The 26739-nt window shown below is 43.2% G+C and overlaps 1 protein-coding gene across 1 annotated transcript in view; it reads left to right on the top strand.

Annotated features, from left to right (window-relative positions):
- The window catches only part of satb2 (SATB homeobox 2), a 302889-nt gene extending 286807 nt beyond the window's left edge, over positions 1 to 16082 (top strand). Inside the window, 1 exon segment of the mRNA XM_078229234.1 lies at positions 15624 to 16082. Coding sequence (XP_078085360.1) covers positions 15624 to 16082 — 459 coding nt within the window.
- Positions 16083 to 26739: the final 10657 nt, after the last annotated feature.

Genomic DNA, 26739 nt, shown 5'->3' with positions numbered 1-26739 from the left:
ATCCTTGTATCTTATTTTCTTCGATGTGTAAAAAAAATTGGTGATAATCAGTGCAATGCACAATCACCACAACATCTGTATCCATGCTGTATCATTCTATGATTGCTATACCTCTGACAAAGTCAGACCCAGCTAACTTGTTTAAGTAGCATTTGAGTTATCCAGGTACTGTTGCTGGTGGAATGTGTCTGTATCCAATCTCTTTTCATTACGTATCCTCAATGTACTCACTTTGTCTATTATTGCAGAAGGTGAGGTGAAAGAAGTATCTGTATCAGGAGGTGAGGAGAGGAGGGGTCCCTTTAGCAGGAGGTGGGGAGGGGAGGGGTCTCTTTAACCAAGGCACAACTCGAATTAACATTGAACCAGCCGTTTTGTGAACATCTGGGAAGGGACAAGTTACCACCTTCACTTAGCACAAAATGAAGATGATAAAATTGTGTTGCCAAAGCTACCCGTATATACATATATCCAGACATATAGGTAGACAAAAGAGCACATGCATTTACATACAAATACACAGACATAGAGGGCTGAATTTTCACACCAGGAAAGAAGTCCTGCCATCAGGGCTGAAAGCAACAGCCAATCTCCTACCAGCCAGTGACGGGAGTAGCATTTCACTGGCTGCAGTCAGTGAAGAGGCCACTGCTGTCCCATTGGTTAGAGTGGCCCACCTCCCAGAGTTGCCAGCTTATCAGAAAGCTGCAGTTTGGCTGCGCCACCTTTAGAGGAAGCCACTGCTGAGGCTGCAGGGTGATGGGAGAGGCTGTCTCTACCATGAGGCGCTCTCAAAGACAAAATAAGCTTTCCTTGAGCCAGGGCCAAGTAGGGAGGCCCTGACAATTTTGCGAGTTTCCAGTGGCACTCTTGTAGCCATGGGGACAGCCATTGCTGCAGTGGTGGGTTGGGATATGGTCTCTTCGTATGCTAAGAAGCAGCCATAAAAGAGAGTCCAGTCCATTCCCCCGGGAACCTGCCACTGGGAGGCCTCCAGGGCTTATCATGCACACACTCATGCTCGAATTAATTATTGTCCATTGGATCCTGTACACCAGTCATTAATTTGCAGAGAAAAAGATCAGATAGTATTTCAAAGCTTTACAAATTGTCTGTATCTCAAACCACGGAACTAAACCGCTTCCAAATGCAACATAAAATCAGGATGCCAATCAATTTGACCAGGAGTGAGCAGTCTGAGAAAAAAAATTCTGAAATTTGAAGGATTGAAGCTCCTTGGTATTCATTATCATTCTCACTCAATTTCAGTTACCAGATAATAGATAGAAATCCGACAGAGATTAGTTCAGAACCTTCTGCCAAAATAAAACAAGTTCACATTTAATGTGTAAACCATCTAGCAACTTGTGGTGAGGAAGAGAAACTGTGTGAATTGTGAACCGACGTAAGTTGCTGGACAATTTCCACCTTCCTATTGTTCGTGTCTCAATAATGGCAGCTCCCCAGCAACCTCCTGTGATTCTCGAGAAATTGATGCATTTTTACCTTAGTTACCGATGAAACCAGCCACAGGAAGTTAGGGCTATTATTTAACTGTGTAAGTAGTTTTTAATTATGAGAGTCACAAAAAGAAACAATTTGCACCAGGGAGTCTCATTTCTACAGCTATTAATTTGTTGTTGGCGATTTTTAAAATTTAAAATGTTTCTTGTATTTATTTCATCCTTTTCCTTTCTCTCATAATCCAGTCTTTCTTACCCTTCCTGCTTAGAATCTTAGAATCCCTACAGCACAGAAAGAGGCCATTCGGCCCATCGAGTCTGCACCGACCAAATCCCACCCAGGCCCTACCCCCATATATTTACCCACTAATCCCTCTAACCTACGCATCCCAGGACACTAAGGGCAATTTTAGCTTGGCCAATCAACCTAACCCGCACATCTTTGGACTAAACCTGAAGTGACTGGAATTCAGCTTGTTTTTTCCTCTGTATCCATGAATCTCATTGATCAAGAAGATAGGCTGTTGGTCCCATCATTCGCCAATAACTTGGGTGCCCTTGTGCTATTCTTAGCTCAAAGTTCTGGCAGCTGCCATTGCAAAAACACATTTCAAAACTGATGGAATGAAAGATAAAGTTGAATGAACAAATTTAACAAATTTGGTTTGCTTAGTTGGCTGGATGGCTGATTCATGATGCAAAGCGCTGTCAAAAGCATGGGTTCAAATCCCGTACTGGCTGAGGTTATTCTTGAAGGTCCACCTCTCAGTCTTACCCCTTCCCTGAGGTGTGGTAACCCTCAGGTTAAATCACTACCCTTTGAGGGGGAGTGCAGCCTATGGTCATCTGCAACGATGGCAATTTTGCCTTTACCTTAACAAATTCTCTGCTAATGCCTAACCTAAGAAACATATTAAACATTACCTACATCTACATAAAATGCAATTGATGCAAAAGTCACAACACAGTTGACCAGGATTATGAGGGCTTTAGCTTAATTCAAAAACTATCCCATGTTGAAATATATTCCATTTACTTGAGATGCATTAAAACAAATTAAACATAATTGGGTCTTTTAGATTCTAATTGAACCATAAATGAATGTCAAGTGGTTTAAGTCATGTGACTGGTAAAAATCAAATTGTACCAATCGTAAACCACCACTAGCGACCAGACCACACACGTGGCAAGGAACACATGAGGTTGAGTTATGTGGGAGTCATATTGAAAGTGTTTTGAGATTCTTCCCCCATTATGTTTAAAGTAAGATATCATCTGAATCTAATTTAGATTTCAATGTTCAGCATTTTTAAATCACCACCTTGGACTAAAATATCCCACCTGCAAATCAAACTGGAAACCAACCTGTGACCTTTCCTCATTTAATATACAAAATCCCATGAATTTCCACGGAAAGTAATCCTGATCACTATCACAACACCAGTACATAGTACAACTTTCCTGAACATGATCATTCAATATCTTACTTCCTTTCCTGCAGGCATGTATTTCACACATGGCTACCAGCTGCTTTTAATTGTGGTGTTTAGAACATTATCCCCTTTATCCTCTTTGTTTTCTCTCTTATCTTTTTAAATCAGTGCACTCCTGAAACATTATTTATAGAGTTGCATTTCATTTTTACCAAATGGATTTAGCATCTGATGTCTGCTGCTGGGTCTTCAACCCATCATTTGCCTTGATGTCTCCCATATTTTATAAATAATTTCTTAATTATTACCACACCCATGACTTAAGTACTAATAAAATGCATGGAAAATATCACCCAGAATATAGCAACTGTGCTTAAGAAATTAAAAACAGTCTGCATCAGGAATAAATTCTTTTGTCTTCAATTTTACAACACCTTTTCTCTATAATTTGGATAAATCTGATCTTGCAATGATTCCTACAGTTTTATATACAGTTATTCTATTAATTTGTCAACGCCCATTTTATTTTGTTGATTACTTGAAGATGAAGCAGGCGTCCCTTTGTCTCCTTTGAGTTGTTTGCTTCACTTCTGTCACCGTTGGGTTTCAAAAAAAACCACGTTTTATTGGAAAACTTCCAGCAAATTTGGCTGCAATCAGAAGTCTAAATTATGAAACTCCTACTTATTTCAAAATGCAGCACCTTAAAGAAAACTCCTTTAGCTTTTATTTGAATTCCATTATAATTCTGAAACAAAGGTCAAACAATCTGATTTGCAGGACATCGCAATCTCCCTCTTTGCTCCTTTTTAACTGAGGTCCCGGACCACCTATTTGTGAACATCAGTTGCACAGTGAGAGAAAACAAGAACAAACAGCTATCCCTCTGTAATAATTTCTGTTCACCAGTTAGGTAAATAACGACTGCAACGTTTATTTACATATAACTATAATGTTCATGGCTGTCAGTCAGCTTCCGAGAAAGTTCTGCAGCAGAAACCTGAGCTCGCCAGGCTGATCCTCTTCATCCAGCTCCCTGATTGGCTCCCTGGGTCATGTGACCCTTACTCTGCAGCTAGATCTTTAAAGGGACAATCACTACATCCACCCCTCTTTAAGTTCTTTTATACAAATGTGAGTACTCAATTTTCAGAGCCATGATAATTAAACATTTAGTAAATGAAATTAGTCAATTATAAGTCTTTCAGGGAATTTCGGAATCCTTGTGGAGTGGCATAACTCCTCTGTCTGGGATGCTTCCACAAGATTACTGTCAGCCAAAACCACAATGACAAATGCCTCTTCAGGCACAGGCAGTTCAGTTCCATCTGTTTCCATGGAGATGTTGGTTGTGTCTGACACAGTATGGCCAGGTTCTTCAGTGCTTGGATAGTCAACAATATTCCCAGATGGCAATATAGCTTCAGATGGCAGTACTGGCTGCTGGGGCAACTCTTGTTCTCTCAAATGGTCTACGTTTTTCCAGACAATCCTTCCTCCTACATCCACTTGATAAGACAGGGTTCCATTTTGATCCACTTTCAATATTCCTCACATTCATGTCTTCATCCGCTTAAAACGACTGAGAGATTAATAGATAAAAGTTATAGTCAGGTAGTGACACCAGGGTCTCGGAAGGAAGACACGTGGGTCACAGTTAGGAGGGGTAATAGTCAGAAGGGTGATGTGCCAGAAAGTACCCCAGTGGCAGTCTCCCATAAAAGAAAGGGATGGGCAACAGATGGGAGAAGGGAAGGGAGTGAGCAGTCTGTGGAGGAATCCCCTGTGGTTGTCCCCCTCCACAATAGGTATATTGTTTTGGATTCTGTGGAGGGGGATGACCCTCCAGGGGTAAGCCACGAGGACCAGATCGCCTCCACGGAGACAGGCTCAGGGGTCCGGAAGGGAAAGAAGGGGTTTAGGAGAGCGATAGTTGTGGGGGACGCAATGGTTAGAGGCACGGACAGGCGGTTCTGTGGGAGTGAACGAGAATCCAGGATGGTAGTCTGCCTCCCTGGTGCCGGGGTACTGGATGTCTCCGAGAGGGTAGGAAGCATATTTAAAAAGGAAGGTAGTCAAACGGATGTGATTGTACACATTGGTGAAAACGATGTAGGTAGGAAGAGCAGGGGCGTCATACGAGAGAAATTCAGGACGTTGGGTGCTAGGCTAAAAAGTAAGGCCTCCAGGGTAGCAATCTCTGGACTGCTCCCGGTGTCTAGTGCAAGTGAGGCTCGGAACAGGGAGATTCTACAGTTGAACGCATGGCTAAAGGACTGGTGCAAGAGGGAGGGTTTTAAATTCATAGATAACTGGGAAATCTTCAAGTCAGGATGGCAACTGTACAGAAGGGATGGGTTACACCTCATCTGGAAGGGAGCAAATATCCTGGCTGGGAGTTTTGCTGGAGTGTTTCGGCAGGATTTAAACTAGTGTGGCAGGGGGGTGGGGAACAAAACAGTAGGTCAGTAAATACTGAGGCTGGGGCTGAGCTGGGGGCCAGGGCAAGGCTAGCTAAGAAGAGGAGCACTCTGGAGGAGGATGACCTGAGTGGGCCTGGAGGTCTGGAGTGCATCTGCTTCAATGCGAGGAGCGTAACGGGTCAAACAGACGAACTTAGGGCCTTAATGCTTATGTGGAATTTGGATGTGGTTGCGGTGACGGAAACTTGGTTAAAAGAAGGACAGGACTGGCAGCTGAATATTCCGGGGTATAAGTGTTTTAGGCGAGACAGAGGAGGGGCTAAAAAAGGTGGGGGAGTAGCGATATTAGTTAAGGAGCATATTACCGCGGTGCAGAGGGTAGACAACTTAGAGGGGTCATGTACTGAGTCGCTGTGGGTGGAACTCAGAAACAGGAAGGGTGCAGTCACTATGCTGGGGGTGTACTACAGACCACCCAACAGCCCACGGGAAGTGGAGGAAAGGATATGTCAGGAGATTCTGGTTGGTGCAGAAAAAATAGGGTTGTTGTCGTGGGGGACTTTAATTTCCCTGTCACAGACTGGAAAGTGCTTAGAGTTGGGGGTCCGGACGGGGAGGAATTTGTAAAATGCGTACTGGAAGGTTCTTTGGAACAGTATGTAGATAGCCCAACTAGAGAGGGGGCTATACTGGACCTAGTTCTGGGAAATGAGCCCGGTCAGGTCGTCAAAGTTTCGGTAGGGGAACATGTGGCAAATAGTGACCACAACTCTGTTAACTTTAGGATAGTAATGGACAAGGATGAGTGCTGTCCTACGGGCAGGGTGCTAAATTGGGGGAAGGCTAACTATAGCCGGATTAGGCAGGAATTGGTGGATGTTGATTGGGAGAGGATGTTCGAGGGTAAGTCCGCGTCTGGCATGTGGGAGTCTTTTAAGGAACTATTGATAAGGCTGCAGGATAGGCATGTGCCTGTAAAAAGGAAAGATAGGAAAGGTAGGATTCGAGAGCCATGGATAACCAGGGAAATTGAGGATCTGATTAAAATGAAAAGGGAGGCGTACGTTAAGTCCAGGCAACTGAAAACAGATGGAGCCCTGGAGGAATACAGAGAGAGTAGGAAAGAACTCAAACGGGGAGTTAGAAGGGCAAAAAGACGTCACGAGATGTTTTTGGCAGGCAGGATTAAGGAGAATCCTAAGGCATTCTATTCATACGTTAGGAACAAAAGAGTTGTCAGGGAGAAAATCGGACCTCTCAGGGACAAAGGAGGGGAATTATGCTTAGAACCCAAGGGAATAGGGGAGATCCTAAATGAATACTTTGCATCGGTATTCACGAAGGAGAGAGGCGTGTTAACCGGGAGTGTCTCGGAGGGAGGTGTTGACCCGTTAGAGAAAATCTCCATTACAAGAGAGGAAGTGTTAGGTTTTTTAGGGAACATTAAAACTGACAAAGCCCCAGGGCCTGATGGCATCTATCCTCGACTGCTCAGGGAGACGAGAGATGAAATTGCTGGGCCTCTGACGGAAATCTTTGTCGCTTCTTTGGACATGGGTGAGGTCCCTGAGGATTGGAGGATAGCGAATGTGGTCCCGTTGTTTAAGAAGGGTAGCAGGGATAGCGAATGTGGTCCCGTTGTTTAAGAAGGGTAGCAGGGATAACCCGGGAAATTATAGGCCGGTGAGCTTGACGTCCGTGGTAGGGAAGTTGTTGGAGAGGATTCTTAGAGACAGGATGTGTGTGCATTTAGAACGGAACAATCTCATTAGTGACAGACAGCATGGTTTTGTAAGAGGGAGGTCGTGCCTTACAAATTTGGTGGAGTTTTTTGAGGAAGTGACAAAAACGGTTGATGAAGGAAGGGCCGTGGATGTCGTCTATATGGATTTCAGTAAGGCATTTGACAAAGTCCCACATGGCAGGTTGGTTAAGAAGGTTAAGGCTCATGGGATACAAGGAGAAGTGGCTGGATGGGTGGAGAACTGGCTTGGCCATAGGAGACAGAGGGTAGTGGTCGAAGGGTCTTTTTCCGGCTGGAGGTCTGTGACCAGTGGTGTTCTGCAGGGCTCTGTACTGGGACCTCTGCTATTTACCCTTGGGACACCACTCATCCTTTTCCATCGCTATCCTAAAGCGAACAGAATTGTGGTCACTATTTGCCACATGTTCCCCTACCGAAACTTTGAAGACCTGACCGGGCTCATTCCCCAGTACTATGTCCAGTATAGCCCCCTCTCTAGTCGGGCTATCTACATATTGTTCCAAAGAACCTTCCTGTACGCATTTTACAAATTCCCCATTACTCTATTTTACTCTATTCCCCATTTGTTCATATGCCTACTGAGATAAGTCTCAAATGGGGCTAATGTAACTACCTCAACCACTTCACATGACAGTGCATTCCAGGCCCCCACCACCCTCTGTGTAAAAAAGACTTCCCCCGCACATCTCCACTGAACCTTTCCCCCCTTATCTTGAACTTGTGCCTCCTTGTAATTGTCATTTCTGCCCTGGGAAAAAAGCTTACACTGTTCACCCTATCTATATACCTCTCCTAATTTTGTAAACTTCTATCGGGTTGCCCCTCAGCCTTCATCTTTCCAGGGAGAACAATCCCAGTTTATTCAATCCAAAGGTGGGAATGAGCGTGGTAAATATGTGGGTTATGAGTCGGTGCAGATTTGATGGGCCGAATGGCCTTCTTCTGCACACAAGGGAATTCCAGGCATTCACCACCCTCTGTGAAAAAGTTGCCTTGCACATCTCCTCTAAACTTTTCCCCATGCACCTTAAACCTATGTCGCCTAGTACTTGACTTTTCTACTCGAGGAAAGAGCACCTATGATTCTGCACTGTATAATTCTATGATTTCCTTCCCGAAAGAAAAATAGTGAATGAGATGGAACTTTATGCAAATCAATGATAGTCACCATTACTGAGACTAATTTTTAATTCCAGATTTATTAATTGCATTTAAATTCCACCAGCTGCTGTGGTGGGATTTGAACCTGCATCCCCAGAGCGTTAGCCTCGACCTCTAGTCCAGTGACATTTGATTGAGTTTTTTGAAAAGGTAACCAAGAAGGCCGATGAGGGCAGTGCAGTTGATGTTGTCTACATGGACTTCAGCAAGGCCTTTGACAAGGTACCGCATGGAATATTCCGACGTACAAGTGTTTTAGGCGAGACAGAGGAGGGGCCAAAAGAGGTGGGGGAGTAGCAGTATTAGTTGGAGAGCATATTACAGCGGTGCAGAGGGAGGACAATTCAGAGGGGTCGTGTAACGAGTCACTGTGGGTGGAGCTCAGAAACAGGAAGGGCGCAGTCACTATGTTGGGGGTATACTACAGGCCCCCCAACAACCCAAGGGAAGTGGAAGAACGGATATGTCAGGAGATAATGGATAGGTGCAGGAAAAATAGGGTTGTTGTAGTGGGAGACTTCAATTTCCCTGGTATAGACTGGAAATCGCGTAGGGCTGGGAGTCTGAATGGGGAGGAATTTGTAAAATGCGTACAGGAAGGTTCTTTGGAACAATATGTAGATAGCCCGACTAGAGAGGGGGCTATACTGGACCTAGTACTGGGGAATGAGCCCGGTCAGGTCTTCAAAGTTTCGGTAGGGGAACATGTGGCAAATAGTGACCACAATTCTGTTCGCTTTAGGATAGCGATGGAAAAGGATGAGTGGTGTCCCAAGGGTAAGGTGTTGGATTGGGGGAAGGCTAACTTTAGTGGGATTAGGCAGAAATTGGCAGCTGTTGATTGGGAGAGGCTGTTTGAGGGTAAATCCACATCTGGCATGTGGGAGTCTTTTAAGGAACAGTTGTTAGGGCTGCAGGACAGGCATGTGCCTGTAAAAAAGAAGGATAGGAAGGGTAGGATTCGAGAACCGTGGATAACCAGGGAAATTGAGGGATTGGTCAAAAAGAAAAGAGAGGCGTACGTTAGGTCCAGGCAGCTAAAAACGGAGGGAGCTCTGGAGGAATACAAAGGAAGTAGGAAAGAACTCAAACGAGGAATTAGAAGGACAAAAAGGGGTCACGAAATGTCCCTGGCAGACAGGATTAAGGAGAATCCCAAGGCATTTTATTCATACGTTAGAAACAAAAGGGTTGTCAGGGAAAAAATCGGACCTCTCAGGGACAAAAGTGGGGAATTATGCTCAGAGCCCAAAGAAGTAGGTGAGATCCTAAATGAATACTTTGCGTCGGTATTCACAAAGGAGAGGGATGTGTTGACTGGGAGTGTCTTGGAGGGGAGTGTTGACCCGTTAGAGAAAATCTCCATTACAAAGGAGGAAGTGTTAGATTTTGTAGGGAATATAAAGACTGACAAATCCCCAGGGCCTGATGGAATCTATCCAAGGCTGCTCAGAGAGACGAGAGATGAAATCGCTGGGCCTCTGATGCAAATCTTTGTCTCGTCACTGGACGCAGGTGAGGTCCCAGAGGATTGGAGGATAGCTAATGTGGTCCCGTTATTTAAGAAGGGTAGGAAGGATAACCCGGGAAAATATAGGCCGGTGAGCTTGACGTCCGTGGTAGGGAAGTTGTTGGAGAGGATTCTTAGAGATAGGATGTATGCGCATTTAGAAAGGAATTAACTCATTAACGATAGTCAGCATGGTCTTGTGAGAGGGAGGTCCTGCCTCACTAACCTGGTGGAGTTTTTTGAAGAAGTGACTAGAATGGTTGATGAGGGAAGGGCCGTGGATGTCGTCTATATGGACTTTAGTAAAGCGTTTGACAAAGTCCCTCATGGTAGGTTGGTGCAAAAGGTTGGATCTCATGGGATAAAGGGGGAGGTGGCTAGATGGGTGGAGAATTGGCTTGGTCACAGAGACAGAGGGTGGTAGTGGAAGAGTCTTTTTCCGGCTGGATGCCTGTGACTAGTGGTGTTCCGCAGGGCTCTGTATTGGAACCTCTGCTGTTTGTGATTTATATAAACGATCTGGAAGAAGGTGTAACTGGGGTGACCAGTAAGTTTGCGGACAACACGAAAATGGCTGGACTTGCAGATAGTGAGGAACATTGTCAGAGGCTACAGAAGGATATAGATAGGCTGGAAATTTGGGCAAACAAATGGCAGATGGAGTTCAATCCAGATAAATGCGAAGTGATGCATTTTGGTAGAACTAACGTAGGGGGGAGCTATACGATAAATGGCAGAACCATAAAGGGTGTAGATACGCAGAGGGACCTGGGTGTGCAAGTCCACAGATCCTTGAAGGTGACGTCACAGGTGGAGAAGGTAGTGAAGAAGGCATATGGCATGCTTGCCTTTATAGGACGGGGCATAGAATATAAAGGTTGGGGTCTGATGTTGCAGTTGTATAGAACGTTGGTTCGGCCGCATTTGGAATACTGCGTCCAGTTCTGGTCGCCACACTACCAGAAGGACGTGGAGGCTTTAGAGAGAGTGCAGAGGAGGTTTACCAGGATGTTGCCTGGTATGGAAGGGCTTAGTTATGAGGAGAGATTGGGTAAACTGGGGTTGTTCTCACTGGAAAGACGGAGGATGAGGGGTGACCTAATAGAGGTGTATAAAATTATGAAAGGCATAGATAGGGTGAACGGTGGGAAGCTTTTTCCCAGGTCGGCGGTGACATTCATGAGGGGTCATAGGTTCAAGGTGACGGGGGGGAGGTTTAACACCGATAACCCCATGGTCGGCTTATGATGAAAGTGAGGAGGTGTGGGATAGAGGGAAAGTTGGCCGATTGGATAGGTAACTGGCTGTCTGACCGAAGACAGAGGGTGGTGGTCGATGGAAAATTTTCGGATTGGAGGCAGGTTGCTAGCGGTGTGCTGCAGGGATCAGTGCTTGGTCCTCTGCTCTTTGTGATTTTTATTAATGACTTAGAGGAGGGGGCTGAAGGGTGGATCAGTAAATTTGCTGATGACACCAAGATTGGTGGAGTAGTGGATGAGGTGGAGGGCTGTTGTAGGCTGCAAAGAGACATAGATAGGATGCAAAGCTGGGCTGAAAAATGGCAAATGGAGTTTAACCCTGATAAATGTGAGGTGATTCATTTTGGTAGGACAAATTTAAATGTGGATTACAGGGTCAAAGGTAGGGTTCTGAAGACTGTGGAGGAACAGAGAGATCTTGGGGTCCATATCCACAGATCTCTAAAGGTTGCCAGTCAAGTGGATAGAGCTGTGAAGAAGGCCTATAGTGTGTTAGCTTTTATTAACAGGGGGTTGGAGTTTAAGAGCCGTGGGGTTATGCTGCAACTGTACAGGACCTTGGTGAGACCACATTTGGAATATTGTGTGCAGTTCTGGTCACCTCACTATAAGAAGGATGTGGAAGCGCTGGAAAGAGTGCAGAGGAGATGTACCAGGATGCTGCCTGGTTTGGAGGGTAGGTCATATGAGGAAAGGTTGAGGGAGCTAGGGCTGTTCTCTCTGGAGCGGAGGAGGCTGAGGGGAGACTTAATAGAGGTGTATAAAATGATGAAGGGGATAGATAGAGTGAACGTTCAAAGACTATTTCCTCGGGTGGATGGAGCTATTACAAGGGGGCATAACTATAGGGTTCGTGGTGGGAGATACAGGACGGATATCATAGAACATAGAACATAGAACATTACAGCGCAGAACAGGCCCTTCGGCCCACGATGTTGCACCGACCAGTTAAAAAAAAACTGTCAGAGGTAGGTTCTTTACGCAGAGAGTGGTTGGGGTGTGGAATGGACTGCCTGCAGTGATAGTGGAGTCAGACACTTTAGAAACATTTAAGCGGTTATTGGATAGGCACATGGAGCACACCAGGATGATAGGGAGTGGGATAGCTTGATCTTGGTTTCAGATAAAGCTCGGCACAACATCGTGGGCCGAAGGGCCTGTTCTGTGCTGTACTGTTCTATGTTCTATATCAGAAGGACATATTTTACACAGAGGGTGGTGGGGGCCTGGAATGCGCTGCCGGGCAAGGTGGTGGAGGCAGACACACTGGGAACGTTTAAGAATTATCTAGATAGCCACATGAACGTAGTGGGAATGGAAGGATACAAAAGAATGGTCTAGTTTGGACCAGGGAGCGGCGCGGGCTTGGAGAGCTGAAGGGCCTGTTCCTGTGCTGTATTGTTCTTTGTTCTTTGTAAGGTTGTTGCATAAGGTTAAATCTCACGGGATCCAGCGTGAGGTAGCCAAATGGATACAGAATTGGCTGGATGACAGAAGACAGAGTGTGGTTGTAGAGGGTTGTTTTTCAAACTGGAGGCCAGCAGTGTGCCTCAGGGATCGGTGCTGGGTCCACTGTTATTTGTCATTTATATTAATAATTTGGATTAGAATTTAGGAGGCATGGTTAGTAAGTTTGCAGTTGACACCAAGATTGGTGGCATAGTGGACAGTGAAGAAGGTTATCGAGGATTGCAACTGGATCTTGATCAATTGGGCCACTGGGCTGACAAATGGCAGATGGAGTTTAATTTAGATAAATGCGACGTGATGCATTTTGGTAGATTGAACCAGGGCAGGACTTACTCAGCTAATGGTAGGGCGTTGGGGAGTGTTATAGAACAAAGAGATCTCGGGTTACAGGTTCATAGCTCCTTGAAAGTGGAGTCACAGGTGGACAGAGTGACGAAGAAGGCATTTGGCATACTTGGTTTCATTGGTCAGAACATTGAATACAGGAGTTGGGATCTCTTGTTGAAGTTGTACAAGACATTGGTAAGGCCACACTTGGAATACTGTGTACAGTTCATGTCACTCTATTATAGAAAGGATATTATTAAACTAGAAAGAGTGCAGAAAAAAATTACTCGGATGCTATTGGAACTTGATGGTTTGAGTTAGAAGGAGAGGCTGGATAGACTGGGACTTTTTTTTCTGGAGCGCAAGAAGCTGAGGGGGTGATCTTATGGAGGTCTATAAAATAATGAGGTGCATAGATCAGCTAGATAGTCAAAGATAGAGGAGTCTAAAACTAGAGGGCATAGATTTAAGGTGAGAGGGGAGAGATACAAAAGGATCCGGAGGGGCAATTCTTCCACACAGAGGGTGGTGAGTGTCTGGAACAAGCTTCCAGAGGTAGTGGTAGAGGTGGGTACAATTTTGTCTTTTAAAAAGTGTCAGACATTTACATGGGTAAGATGGGTATAGAGGGATATGGGCCAAACGCGGGCAACTGGGACTAGCTTAGTGGTTATAAACAAAAGGCGGCATGGACAACTTGGGCTGAAGGGCCTGTTTCCATGCTGTAAACCTCTATGACTCTATGACATTATACATGAAGGTAATAAAGCTGAGAGACAAATGTATTTCTAAAAGCTGATCAAATCCCACAGTTTTTCCACAGCAAAGACATGTTAATGAACCAAAGCTGCCATTGCCAAGGAATATTCAAATCCTTTTGACAGTAATTCTGATAGAAACATCTTGTACTAAGTTTTGCTAGTATGCTCTGGCATGGCCTTTAATTCGAAGACTTGTGATTTTTAAACACAGTTTTTAGTTCCCTGAAGGAAGATCCTGGAATTAATTTCTGCTCTGCACTGAATTAATTGATGTTAACCTACATAGTGGTAGAAGTATCACAATCAGCCTCGTTACCTTGGATCAGGCCAATGAAATATTGACCAGCGTTCATGATCTTCTCCATCTCTGTGACCTCCTCCAGCCCCACAACCCTCTGAAATCTCTGCGCTCTTTTAATTCTGGTCTCTTGTGCATCTCATTGACCATAGACATTTGTGCTGTCAGTTGTCGAGGCTCAAGCTCTGGAGTGCCCTCCTTGAACCTATCCATACCTCTCCCATCCTCTCTTTCCCTAAAATGCTTCTTAAAATCCCACCTCATGACCGAGATTTTGATCACCTATCTTAAGTGACATTTGAGAACACCTTTTCTGAAATGCTTTGGGCTGTTTTGCCATCTCAAAGGGACTCTATACAAGCAAGTTGATGTTTATCACTATTCAGCAACTCCTGTTGGAAACCAGCATCTATGTGCAAGTTGGTTGACGAGTTGGGCTGAGATTTGATCATTAAGTTGGCCGCCAATACTCATTCTCAAAGTTCACACAAGGTCACTGTCACAGGCAGTAATATTCCATGGAATATGTCCAATACCTGCAGGAGAAATGAAAGGCATTAAGAAACCTTTTTCTGTCTTAATGGATGACATGATTCTCCTCTATTTATGTATTTCTGCTTCTCTTCAGCATAAGTCATTCCCACCTTTGGGCATGGCAAATATCTCTGAACTAATTCTTCAAAGTGAGATTGTAAAGATGAAACTCAAGTTTTAAGAACAAAGAACAGTACAGCACAGGAACAGGCCCTTCGGCCCACCAGGTCTGTTCTGAAACAGATGCCTTTCTAATCTAACATTTTCTTGCCTTTATGTGGTCCATGTCCCTCTATTCCCTGCCTATTCATATATCTATCCAGATGCCTCTTGAACTTTGTTAAAGAATCTGCTTCCACACCTCCTCTGGCAGCACGTTCCAGGCATTCACCACCCTCTGTGTTGAAAACTTGCCCTTTACATCTCTTTGAATCTTCCCCCTCACTTTCAACCTATGCCCCCGAGTAATTGACCCTTTGATCCTGGGAAAAAGACTCTATCCAATCTATCCCAGCCTGTCATTATCTTGTAAACCTCTATCAGGTACCCCTCATCCTCCACTCCAATAAAATCAATCCTAGTTTGTTCACCCTTTCCACTGCTTCAACATTCTTCTGGTAGTGTGGCGACCAGAATTCTACCAGAATTAATGCTGGTATCACCGTCATTTTTCAGCATGAGAATGAGCACAGGCCAGAGAAAGTAAAAGGAATATCATGAAATGTGTCACAATTATGCTTATAAATCAAACTTCATTCTGAATTTTGTAGAAGGACGTTCAGTGCTATGGGCCACACCATATGGAGCTGCTCTTGTGTAGCATGGAGAAAGAGTTGGGGCAGAGGATTAGATTAGGGTGCAATCCAGAAATAATTACATTTTCTGAAAGGGAATTAAATTTAGCTAAGACCCAGGGATAAGTTTCACTGCCATAACATCAGTCTGCACAAACTTGATTTAATATCTAAACCACCGAAGATGAACCAGTCTATCACATTTAACATGTCTTTTGCAACTGACCTTGTCCGTATGGTATTATTAATATCCTGAAGTATTGATTTATTGCAAGCCCTACTATATAAACAAGTATTTAGAAGATTGTTTTACAATTAAAATCAAGCAAATCTAATTAAAAAGAAGAAAACAAAGTGCCGATCAAAAAATAATTATCAACATGAATTGGGTCAGAAAGTAATTTTGTGTTTCTTCAATAATTTAGGCCATGCACAGACAACAATCCCAGCCTGCGAAAGACAGTTCACCCCCAAGAGAGGACAAAGCCACTCAGCAACAAGCTGCTGACGATAACTGTGCCAAAAAGCCCAGATCACGTACTAAGATCTCTGTGGAGGCGCTGGGCATTCTTCAGAGCTTCATCCATGACGTGGGTCTCTATCCTGACCAGGAGGCCATTCAGACCCTTTCTGCCCAGCTGGATTTGCCCAAGCATACAATTATTAAATTTTTTCAGAACCAGCGTTATCATGTTAAGCATCATGGCAAATTAAAAGAGCACTTAGGAACCACAGTTGATGTTGCTGAATATAAGGATGAAGAGCTGCTTACAGAGCCCGAGGAGAATGACAGTGAGGAGGGCTCTGAGATATACACCATGGAGGGTGGAGAGGAAAACCTCAGCAAAACCAAAGCCAAACCTCCAGAGATAGACCAGAAATAATGTGAAGCACACCAGCTAATGCGACATAAAAGAATATTGTCAATTCTATGTACAGCTTTATGTAATGCATTAAGTACGTACGGAGTACAGCAGTATTGAATTTGCAGGTCTGAACTAATGTTGCCTTGACATAGAATACCAGAATGGATTTCGTTCACAGACTTTTGAGTCTTACAGATTGGGAAAGATTAAACTCACTTCAGAGTTTGCTTCACAACTCAATCCTGCACTAAAAGTTAAATAAAGAAACATTGTGGGCAAGTTTGAAAAGGACATTCTCTTCGAACCTACTCGGGACAAAGTTGTTTTTATAAAGTTCTGTGACTGTACACTGAAATGTAAAATGAAGGTTCATTAGGTTGCATCCTCAAACCACTTTATGATGAATTGTTTTGTCTTTTTGATAAGGTGCCCTACTCTGCTAGGGTGGGGGGGGGGGGGGGGGGGGTGGTAGGAGGGGGTGACTTTCTGCTTTTAAAAATTCCTATTTATTTTCTAAATACATCCTGATTTTCTGAATATGGCTGCCTGCCAGGTGGCTATGAAAATATTTTGGGGTTTGTATTTTTCACAAAAAAGACACCACTGCCAAAAAACAAACAAAATCAGCAAACACAAAATACATCTATGAGAACGCACACAATTTTACGAACTTGCGTGTTTGCTGCTGTGTGGTTCAGTCAGTTGTATCTTTTATTTTGTACTAAGTATTAATATTTTGATTTATGCCAACAAAAGAGGCAGGTATGGATTTCAGTCATGCCGGGCAGTGTTGTAAGTGAATGATCTTTTACTGGAATCATAAAGGTGGATTTCTGCAGCTGAGACTGAGCTAACCACACTAGTTAAGCAGGAAAAGTCATAATGAAATGGGGTGTGAATAACATAATGATATTCAGGGTTGCACAATAATAAAACCTGAGGCCTACTACCCTGTATACAGGCTGATACATAATAGCCTATTGCTGTTCTCTATAAGCTTGGCTTGCAGCCTTATGTGATTCAATTTTGAAGTTGTAAAATCAGTAGGCCATAAAGAATTTACAGTTTCTTCTATACTGTCACCAACACCAACAAATGTTTCTCTAACTTGACAATGATGCTGTTGGATATTTGCAGATGAAGCCGGCATTTGGATGATTAACTCTTTAAATCTGGAATCCCTCACCTTCTGCTACTTTAGTCCAAGTATTAAACTAAAAACTCAAAGTAAATTAAGGTGAGAAAAATGGAGTTGAGGGTGGATGAGCCACGACCTGAATGAATGCAGCGGCAGGCTCAGGACTAAACGGTAGCTGTTACCAATGTTATTAAATGGGCTAACACTTCTGCTAAAAGAGTAAAAAGAGGAATTTAAGATTAACATCTTACTTAGTGTGTGTATGCTAATAACCCACAGCATAATTTCAGGGCCTTGTGTGTAATGAACAAGGGTGGGATTTTCCGCGCCACGCCATGTTCCCTCATGCCATGTTCCCTCATGCCATGTTCCCTCATGCCATGTTCCCTCATGCCATGTTTTGCAGCGGCGAAGGCAGCCCGCCATCGGCAGGCGGCGCGATCTTCTGATCCTGCCGCGATCAGTGGGGTTTCCCGTTTATATACATCCCCTGCTGCCGGAAAACCCACAATGGGGTTTCTCCATTGGTGGGTCTGGAAGATCCCAACGGCAAGAACAACCGGAAAATTCCGGCCCAAGTCTTTTTACTAAATTGTCATTGTTTTCTGATGGCAATCTAGTGAAAGAATATTTCTTCATCCACAGAGGAAAACAGACTTATTTGTCTTCCTTTAATACCTTTCTTTCCCCTGTCAATATGAACAAGGTGCTGCCAGTGTCAGTCGTGCTCTGGAATGCTGGTTATTGGTGTTTCTGTCTGCCAAGCAGCAACTTGGAAGGAAAATAAAACAGGACTCCCAGACTTATTGTCTTATGTTGTCAGCAGCATTTCAGGTGTGGCTTGGCACCTATTAAGGAAATTGATAGAAGTAGTAACATTCAAATAGGAAGACTTAAAATCAGCCATTTAAACATGGAGTGGAACCCTAGCTAATTTATCTCAGGATTGCCAACAGAAGACTTGATCTTAAGCAGAAATGAACTTTATTCAGGGATGAACAGATGTTAATGGAGATAGACTAGCACTTAGAAGAAGCTGCTCTTACACATATCTTTATCTTTAACAGACATGATCATAAAAAACCTCCACTGTAGCAAAAAGAATCAATAATTAGCTTTTCTGCTGTTTTTGTGTCGTTTATTGTGACGAGAAACTTCTCAAAACCAATTATTTCTGCTGAGTTTGTACAAACTGTTCAATTAATAAGGACACAAGAAGCTTTTTTTTGTAACATTTTAACCAAAATATGTACTGGAAATTGTCAACGCTAAGTCTTGCCTATTCAGTTTTATTACACTGCAAGGACTGCAGTGATAAGTGAATCTATGGGCATTTTAGCCTATGGTCTTGCCAGATTTGAAAAGTACAATAAGCATATATGTCTATTTATTCATTACCTGTCATATATTATCTATTTGGAAAAAATAAACTTGCTTTCATAGTGCCTCTCGAGAAAGCACAAATTTCTGCCTTTGGTGAAATGAAGAATAATTGTGCTTTTGTATTATTGACAATGTGAATATAAAATTAACATATTGTAAATGTTCTTTTTCATGTGAATCAACCTTCTATCTGCGTTATCACAAAGTGATAATTATTTTTAAGTTATGTGCATTGTTAAGCCATTAGATCCTTTGTTGTTGAAATAAAATACATTCAATAAATATGTCTAAATTTGTCAAGTAATGTTTGATATTTGAGTGTCTCTCTGTGCTATATTTTCTTGGTAAACAATTAAGTAACATTTGAGAAAATATTCTCCATTATATTTGTGCTGTTTTTTTCCTCTTCTAGTTCCTTTGTAAATATTTTCTGTTTATAATTAAAAAAAACCCACAAATTACTACATGTTAGGAAACGTTTGGAGCCCATCTGTCCATGATCGGTGGACATAATAAAAGACATTATTGTATCACTAGTTTGTACATCCAAGCAGCTTCATATAAATATCATGGCTCTTGATGATGGTTCTTGTGTGGCACTGTGTCTGGCTGAATGCCATGCACATTAAAACAAAACAGTTCAGGGAGTAGTGAGCCAGACAGCATATAAAGACTTTACACACCATTCAAATTTTTACCCAGCCTCTTAAAAAGCCTAAAAGATGGAATTATTTGTTCCGATTAGAGAAAGGGGATAGGATGCTTTTTGAAAAAGGACCAAAAAGAGCACTTTTAGATAACAAGAATAATGAACATGATAGATATCAATTTTGACCGTATATGACACAATATAAGCTATAGATTGCTGTGCATTTCCATGGGGATGCTGTTAAGATTTAACATTATATATTAATATGACGCTAGAATAGAAGAATAAGGCTCCTGCAAGCACTATGTACATATCCTTCGAGTCTGGGCCTCATGTATCTGAGTATCTGGTTTCTATTACAAGTTACAAAAAGAATTAGTTCTTTCTAAACTGAAGCTTGTGGTGACAAGAAGCTTTTATTAGATTTACAGTAATTAGGGTTTTCCACAATTATAATCTATGACATTTAAAGTAACATCTGAAATACTGAACAAAGTTTTTTTTGTGTTTTTTAGAACATGTTTATAGTAGTCTAGGGTATAAATTGCAGTTGTAGAAAACTGAGTTGAGAATGACGCAGACAAGAGTTATGTTACTGAGACAAAAGGTTAAAATGGTGTGCAATTCAATTATTTGTGTCACTTCCTGTGTTAACAGCAACAAAAACAAAGATCACTTTGGTGTGCAGGGAAGGTGGATTGGCCATGCTAAATTGCCCCTTAGTGTCAAGGGGATTAGCTAGGGTAAATGCATGGGGCTATAGGGATAGGGTCTGGGTGGGATTGTGGCCGGTGCAAACTTGATGGGCCGAATGGCCTCCTTCTGCACTGTAGGATTCTATGAACTTTGATGTACCATAGAACATAGAATTCTTCTGTGAAACACTTGACAAAGTGTTATGATGCGGAGGTTGACCCCCTTTTGAGAAATAACACCAAATCCCCCAAAGAGGAATACCTCACCTCGTAATCTGTTAAAAGTGTGTGGGAAGATGTGAACTGTTCTTCAGTAACGTTTAGTGGTTAATTAACAGAAATACCTGACACTCACGTTAAAATGAACACTTAACAATTTATTTATTTAACTAACAGGGAACTTTAACTAAACAAGTAATATACCGAATAAAATAAGATTCTAATGGAATGCTGTTCAAATAAATGCTCATTCAAAAAATAACATAACAATATAATTCTGTCACCCTCAAAAATCCAACCAGGTTTTGTGGCTTTCGGAAACTTTTGGAGTTCTTCTGTTGATAGAAACATAGAAACATAGAAAAACTACAGCACAAACAGGCCCTTCGGCCCACAAGTTGTGCCGAACACATCCCTACCTTCTAGACCTACCTATAACCCTCCATCCTATTAAGCTCCATGTACTCATCCAGGAGTCTCTTAAAAGACCCTATTGAGTTTGCCTCCACCACCACTGACGGCAGCCGATTCCTCTGTCTGTAAGTTCTTTCTGATTTGGTACCTTTCACTAGTTAGATGGTGCGCTCTCTTAAGACCTATCTGAAGCTGGCAGAGTTGGGAGCTTCTCTCTCCCCCTTGAGGCTTGAGAGGTGGCAGTTCTCCTGTTGCTCTCCCATTCTTCCCCCTGCACTCTCTTTTATACCTGTGATGACCTATCAATTTTCCTACAATAGGATTGGTCTGATGTTGTCAACATCATCAAATTCAAATCTTGTAGGTTCTTGGTAACTGAGTGCCTGCTTTAAATTGATTGAGCAAAATTTAAAAAAAGGTTGTCTTGTCAAGACGACTGCTTGACTTTTTGATACAAATGTTTCAGCTTGGACTCTGGATGTACGTTACATTTTAAACCTCCAAGCACTGAAACAAAACACCAGCTTTTAAAGGGACCATAGTGTTTTTTTCCCTCTAACATTTTTACAATTTTTACACCTTTGGCAACATCAAATTTCAACTTCACAAACTCAACTTTGCAACAATACAACAATAGATACATTTACAGCTAATAAAATCTAGCAAGCAGCAGAACAAGTAAATTCCAAAGTGAAGTGTCACAATGCTGAAGGTTCTGTCACCAAGGATAGAATGGCAGGATAATGAAATTCTGGACCTCGATAGATGGATGAGGAAGTCTGTTGAGTGAGTCGCTGTGCAAAGCCATGGAAAGATTTGGGGGTGACACTGACAATTCTGGGTTCAATGCGCTGATGGAGGAGAATCTAATGGATGTCACAATATCTAGGCTGCCTGGTCAGCAGAACTTGGAACAGGATGGGATATGGGTTATAGAATTCTGCATATTCTCCAGTGTTTGGGTACTGGAGAAATTGAGCCTCGATGTGACTAAGGCAAAATGGGGATTTCTACAATCTGTAAAATAACAAAAATGAATAATTCTGCCAATTGCCCACTGCACCGGAAAAAAATATAAAACCTTTTTAAATTCAAAAATGAATTATTTTTTCTTCTGTGAAACGCTTTGGGACATTTTACTATGTTGAAGACTATATACATTGAAACATAGAAACATAGAAACCCTACAGTGCAGAAGGAGGCCATTCGGCCCATCGAGTCTGCACCGACCACAATCCCACCCAGGCCCTACCCCCACATATTTTTACCCGCTAATCCCTCTAACCTACGCATCCCAGGACTCTAAGGGACAATTTTTAACCTGGCCAATCAACCTAACCCGCACATCTTTGGACTGTGGGAGGAAACCGGAGCACCCGGAGGAAACCCACGCAGACACGAGGAGAATGTGCAAACTCCACACAGACAGTGACCCGAGCCGGGAATCGAACCCAGGACCTTGGAGCTGTGAAGCAGCAGTGCTAACCACTGTGCTACCGTGCCGCCGCCGAAGTTGTGGATGTTGTAGCAATTTCTATGCCCAACTGAAATTGGCACAGTGAAAAATACAAGATAGAACTGCATTAGTTTTGTCAACGGTTGTCTTAATGTCACTTTCCCACTCCCCTCCTCTTCCATTTCAAACAGGAGCTCTCTCAACAAAATGGATCTTCAAAATACTGAACTGGTTCAACAAAAGTATCAAGCAGTAAATATTAAACTAAGGGCTTGCTACCTCAGTGCTGTTAAAATAAAAATGCAAAAGCCTTCCATCCTGCACTATTCACACCCTCTCAGCCCCTAACACTCCCATGCTCCCTCATGTTACCCACCCATTCCTCTTCTCGCCAGGCCATGCTATGGCACTCCACCCACTCCCTATGGCCTCCATGTCCCTATTGCCGCCCTATGCCTCCTGTAATGCATCCCCCAACCCCTCATGACCCCTATGCTGAGCTATGACACAGTAAGAAGTCCCACAACACCGGGTTAAAGTACACTCAATCTCCCCTGGCCTCGCATGCCCCAATGTCAAGCTATGCTCTCATACACTTCCATGGTCCCATGTACGTTTGAAGGAAACTTAGTGGGTTGCTGCATGACTGGCAGAATATAGAAATTTGGATGATGTCCATTCATGTACAGATAGGTATACTGCGAAGAAAGCAAACTAATGAGTGACCAGGTCATAGAGCAGAGTAACTTAATGTCAGATGAAATCACTACACAGGAAAATAGCATTGTCCAAGTTAGATCTGAAATGAGGTTACTGATAGACTAAAAAGAACCCCAAAAGCAAGTATATTCTCCACTCACATCAGTCTGAAATGATACAAAATACTTTCGATCTCATCAGAAGTGAGAGAATACCAGAATACTATCCCCCTTGCAACAGAAAACATCTTGAGTAATTCAGTCAATATCTTGATATGTGCACCTAACTAACTGAAATACAATACAGTAGAAAACTAAGGATTAAATACAGGAAATTAGAAGAGCTAATGCTTAAGTATGAATGGGTACAGTAAGAAGTCTCACAACACCAGGTTAAAGTCCAACAGGTTTATTTGGAATCACAAGCTTTTGGAGCGCTGCTCCTTCATCAGGTGAGAGCTGAAGGACCTGTTCCTGTGCTGTAATTTTCATTGTTCTTTGTTCTTCTCTATGAACAGCATGCCTTGTCTATATAGCATGCAAGAACCAATACTTTTCACTGTATACTAATACATGTAACAATAATAAACCAAATCAAAATCAAAACACAAATCACAGTGGAATAAAAGAAGAAATAAAAGCGACAGATGGAATTGTTTTCAGTGATTGGATTATCTAGCGATCTAATATTCTAAAAAAATTACATCTGCATGCACTTTCTGTTATCCATGATGTTTACATTTATAATGCTCCACATTTAAAGGACATGAGTTGCTGTTGCTTTCACCCTTGCCTATGCTTCCCACCCCAGCCTTCATTTACCTTCAGGTCGCTGTGACATTGGCAGCAACCCAATCTTGGTTGATTCTTCACCAGCTGTATGTTCACACAGTGTTTTCTCCACTGAATTGAGGCTGGACGACCAACATGTGGAATGCTTTAGACTGTACCATTCAGGCACTGCCGATGTACCCTGAACCCTTGTATGCCCAAATGCCCATTCCAATAGCTTTGTTTAGTTGGAAAGTATCTCTTCAAGCATAGAAAACCAGGCTAAATTATTTAATCCAGAAGGCAGTAAAGAAATAAATTGAAGAAATATATTGGTGAGAAAATCAGAAATAAAGGAAGAAATTCAGATGTTAATGAGAGCAAATAAACCCCGTTACAAAAATTGTCCTCACCATGCACATCATGAAGGTATACCATGGCATACTTGACAGGACCAGCTGGGACAGCAAAAAGCTCAGAGAGGAACAAAGATTTGCTTTTTACTAGTTAAAACCAATGTATACGTCCAAAGATGGATTTGATATCGTTGACCCAGCAATATTCAATCCTATTATAATTGCTGAGGAATTGGAGGCCACTTCAAGGATTAATTTATATGAAATGATGCAGGTATCAGATCATAAAATGTACCTGCTGTACAAACCCGGAATCAATACATTTTGGAGAACATTTATTGTCCATCATCTTGGGAAAAATTATCTCTGTTTTTTGAGGATTTTGTCAATCGGGCGGAAAAAGCGATATGTAGCCTGTTGGGTTTTCCTGCCATATTTTTTGATGGGTAATCAAAATAAATCCTGGAGGTGGATCTTATGATGCCATGCTAGGGGAGCCTGCCCCTGACAGATCAGGACCCCCTAATATGAAAAAACAATCCCCACACGGATAGGGGGCCATCTCCCCCACCAGTAGTGGGGATGTACGTTGATGATTGCACAATGTTCAGCACCATTCGCGACTCCTCAGATACTGAAGCAGTCCATGTTCAAATGCAACAAGATCTGGACAATATCCAGGCTTAGGCTGACAAGTGGCAAGTAACATTCACGTCACACAAATGCTAGGAAATGACCATCACCAATAAGAGACACTCTAACCACCGCCCCTTGACATTCAATGGTGTTACCATCACTGAATCCCCCACTGTCAACATCCTTGGGGTTACCATTGACCAGAATCTCAATCGGACTCACCACATAAACACAGTGGCTACAAGAGCAGATCAGAGGCTAGGAATACTGCGGCGAGTAACTCACCTCCTGACCCTCCAAAGCCTACCCACCATCTACAAGGCACAAGTCAGGAGTGTGATGGAATACTCCCAACATGCCTGGATGGGTTCAGCTTCAACAACACTCAAGACGTTTGACATCATCCAGGACAAAACAGCTCTCTTGATTGTCACCACATCAACTCCCTCCACCACCAATGTTCATTTGCAGCAGTGTGTACTATCAACAAGATGCACTGAGCAATTCACCAAAGATCCTTAGGCAGCACCTTCCATGACCACTTCCATCTAGAAGGACAAGGGCAGCAGATACATGGGAACACCACCACCCGCAAGTTCCCCTCCAAACCACTCACCATCGTGACTTCGAAATATGTCACCATTCCTTCGCATTCGCTGGGTCAAAATCCTGGAATTCCCTCCCTAACAGCATTGTGGGTCAACCCACAGCACATGGACTGCAGCGATTCAAGAAGGCAGCTCACCACCACCTTCTCAAGGGCAACTGGGGATGGCCAATAAATGCTGACTAGCCAGCGACACCCATGTCCAAAGAAAACTCACACCTACAGGGACACAGGACTCCCATTCCCCCCTCCCCCCCAATAGACATGGGACCCACTCCTCCCCACCCCCTGGGAACCTGTCTCATCTCGAATCTCTCCAATGGAAGCCCCGGCAATGCCAGGGGGCAGTGTCAGGGAGCAATACTGGGGGCAGCACCAGGGTATTGCCAGGGTACTGCCCAGGCATAACCCTCTCCCTCCTGGGCTCTGCACTAGGATGTAAAATCCAACTCAAGAACATAGCACATAATCTAGGCCTGTCCACCATCTACAAGGTACAAGTCAGGAGTGTGATGGAATACCTCACTTGCCTGCAACTCCAACAACATTCAAGAAGCTTGACACCATCCAGGACCAAGCAGCACACTTGATTGGCACCACTCCACAAACAATGGAAGTGGTGCCAAGCATAGTGACCCAGAGACAGCGAACCATTGGTGATATAGTTTCAAGTAAGAGTTTTAACAACACCAGGTTAAAGTCCAACAGGTTTATTTGGTAGCAAATACCATTAGCTTTCAAGTTTCAAGTCAGGATAGTGAATGACTTCCAGGGAAATTCGAGATGGTGATAGTCCCATGTGTCTGCTGCCTTTGTCCTTCGAGATGGTAGTGGTTCTGTGTTTGAAAGGTGCTGCCTAAGGAGCCTTGGTGAGTTGCTGCAGTGCATCTGACCTTCTGCCGTGGTATACACAGCTGCTACTGTTCATTGGTGAAGAAGAGATTGAATGTTTGTGGAAGGGGTAGCAACCAATCAGGTTGCTTTGTCCTTGATGGTATTGATATTCTTGGGTGTTGTTGGAGTTGCACTCATCCAGCCAAGTGGAGAGTATTCCATAACACTCCTGACTTGCACCTTGTAGATGGTGAACAGGTTTTGGGGAGTCAGGAGGTGAGTTACTCACCGCAGGATTCTGAGCCTCTGATCAGCTCTCGTAGCCACAGTATTTTTATGGCTAGTCCTGTTCAGTTTCTGGTCAATGGTAATCCTCAGAATGTTGATAGTCAGGGATTCAGCAATGTTAATGCCATTGAATGTCAGTGAGCGATGGTTAGATTCTCTGTGTGGTGTGAATGTTACTTATCACTTGTCAATCCAAGCTTGGATGTTGTCCAGGTCTTGCTGCATTTGGACATGGACTGCTTCAGTACCTGAGGATTCACAAATGGTGCAATCATCAGTGAACATTTCCATTTTTTACCTTATAATGAAAGGAAGGTCATTGATGAAGCAGCTGAAGATGGTTGGGCCGAGGACACTCCCCTGAAGAACTCCTGCACTGATGTCATGGAGCTGAGATGATTGACCTCCAACAACCACAATCATCTTCCAGTGGAGGGTATCCCCGATTCAGCAGAAAAGGTTGAGTGCTGTCTGAAAGGAAAACCATGAGAACGAGATACAGACTGACAAAGGGGGGAAGGGGGGGAGGGG

Source organism: Mustelus asterias, chromosome 14 (assembly GCF_964213995.1).
Source record: "Mustelus asterias chromosome 14, sMusAst1.hap1.1, whole genome shotgun sequence".
Taxonomy (NCBI): Eukaryota; Metazoa; Chordata; class Chondrichthyes; order Carcharhiniformes; family Triakidae; genus Mustelus; species Mustelus asterias.
The sequence above is the reverse complement of the archived record's forward strand: the minus strand, read 5'-3'. Positions and strand labels throughout refer to the sequence as shown.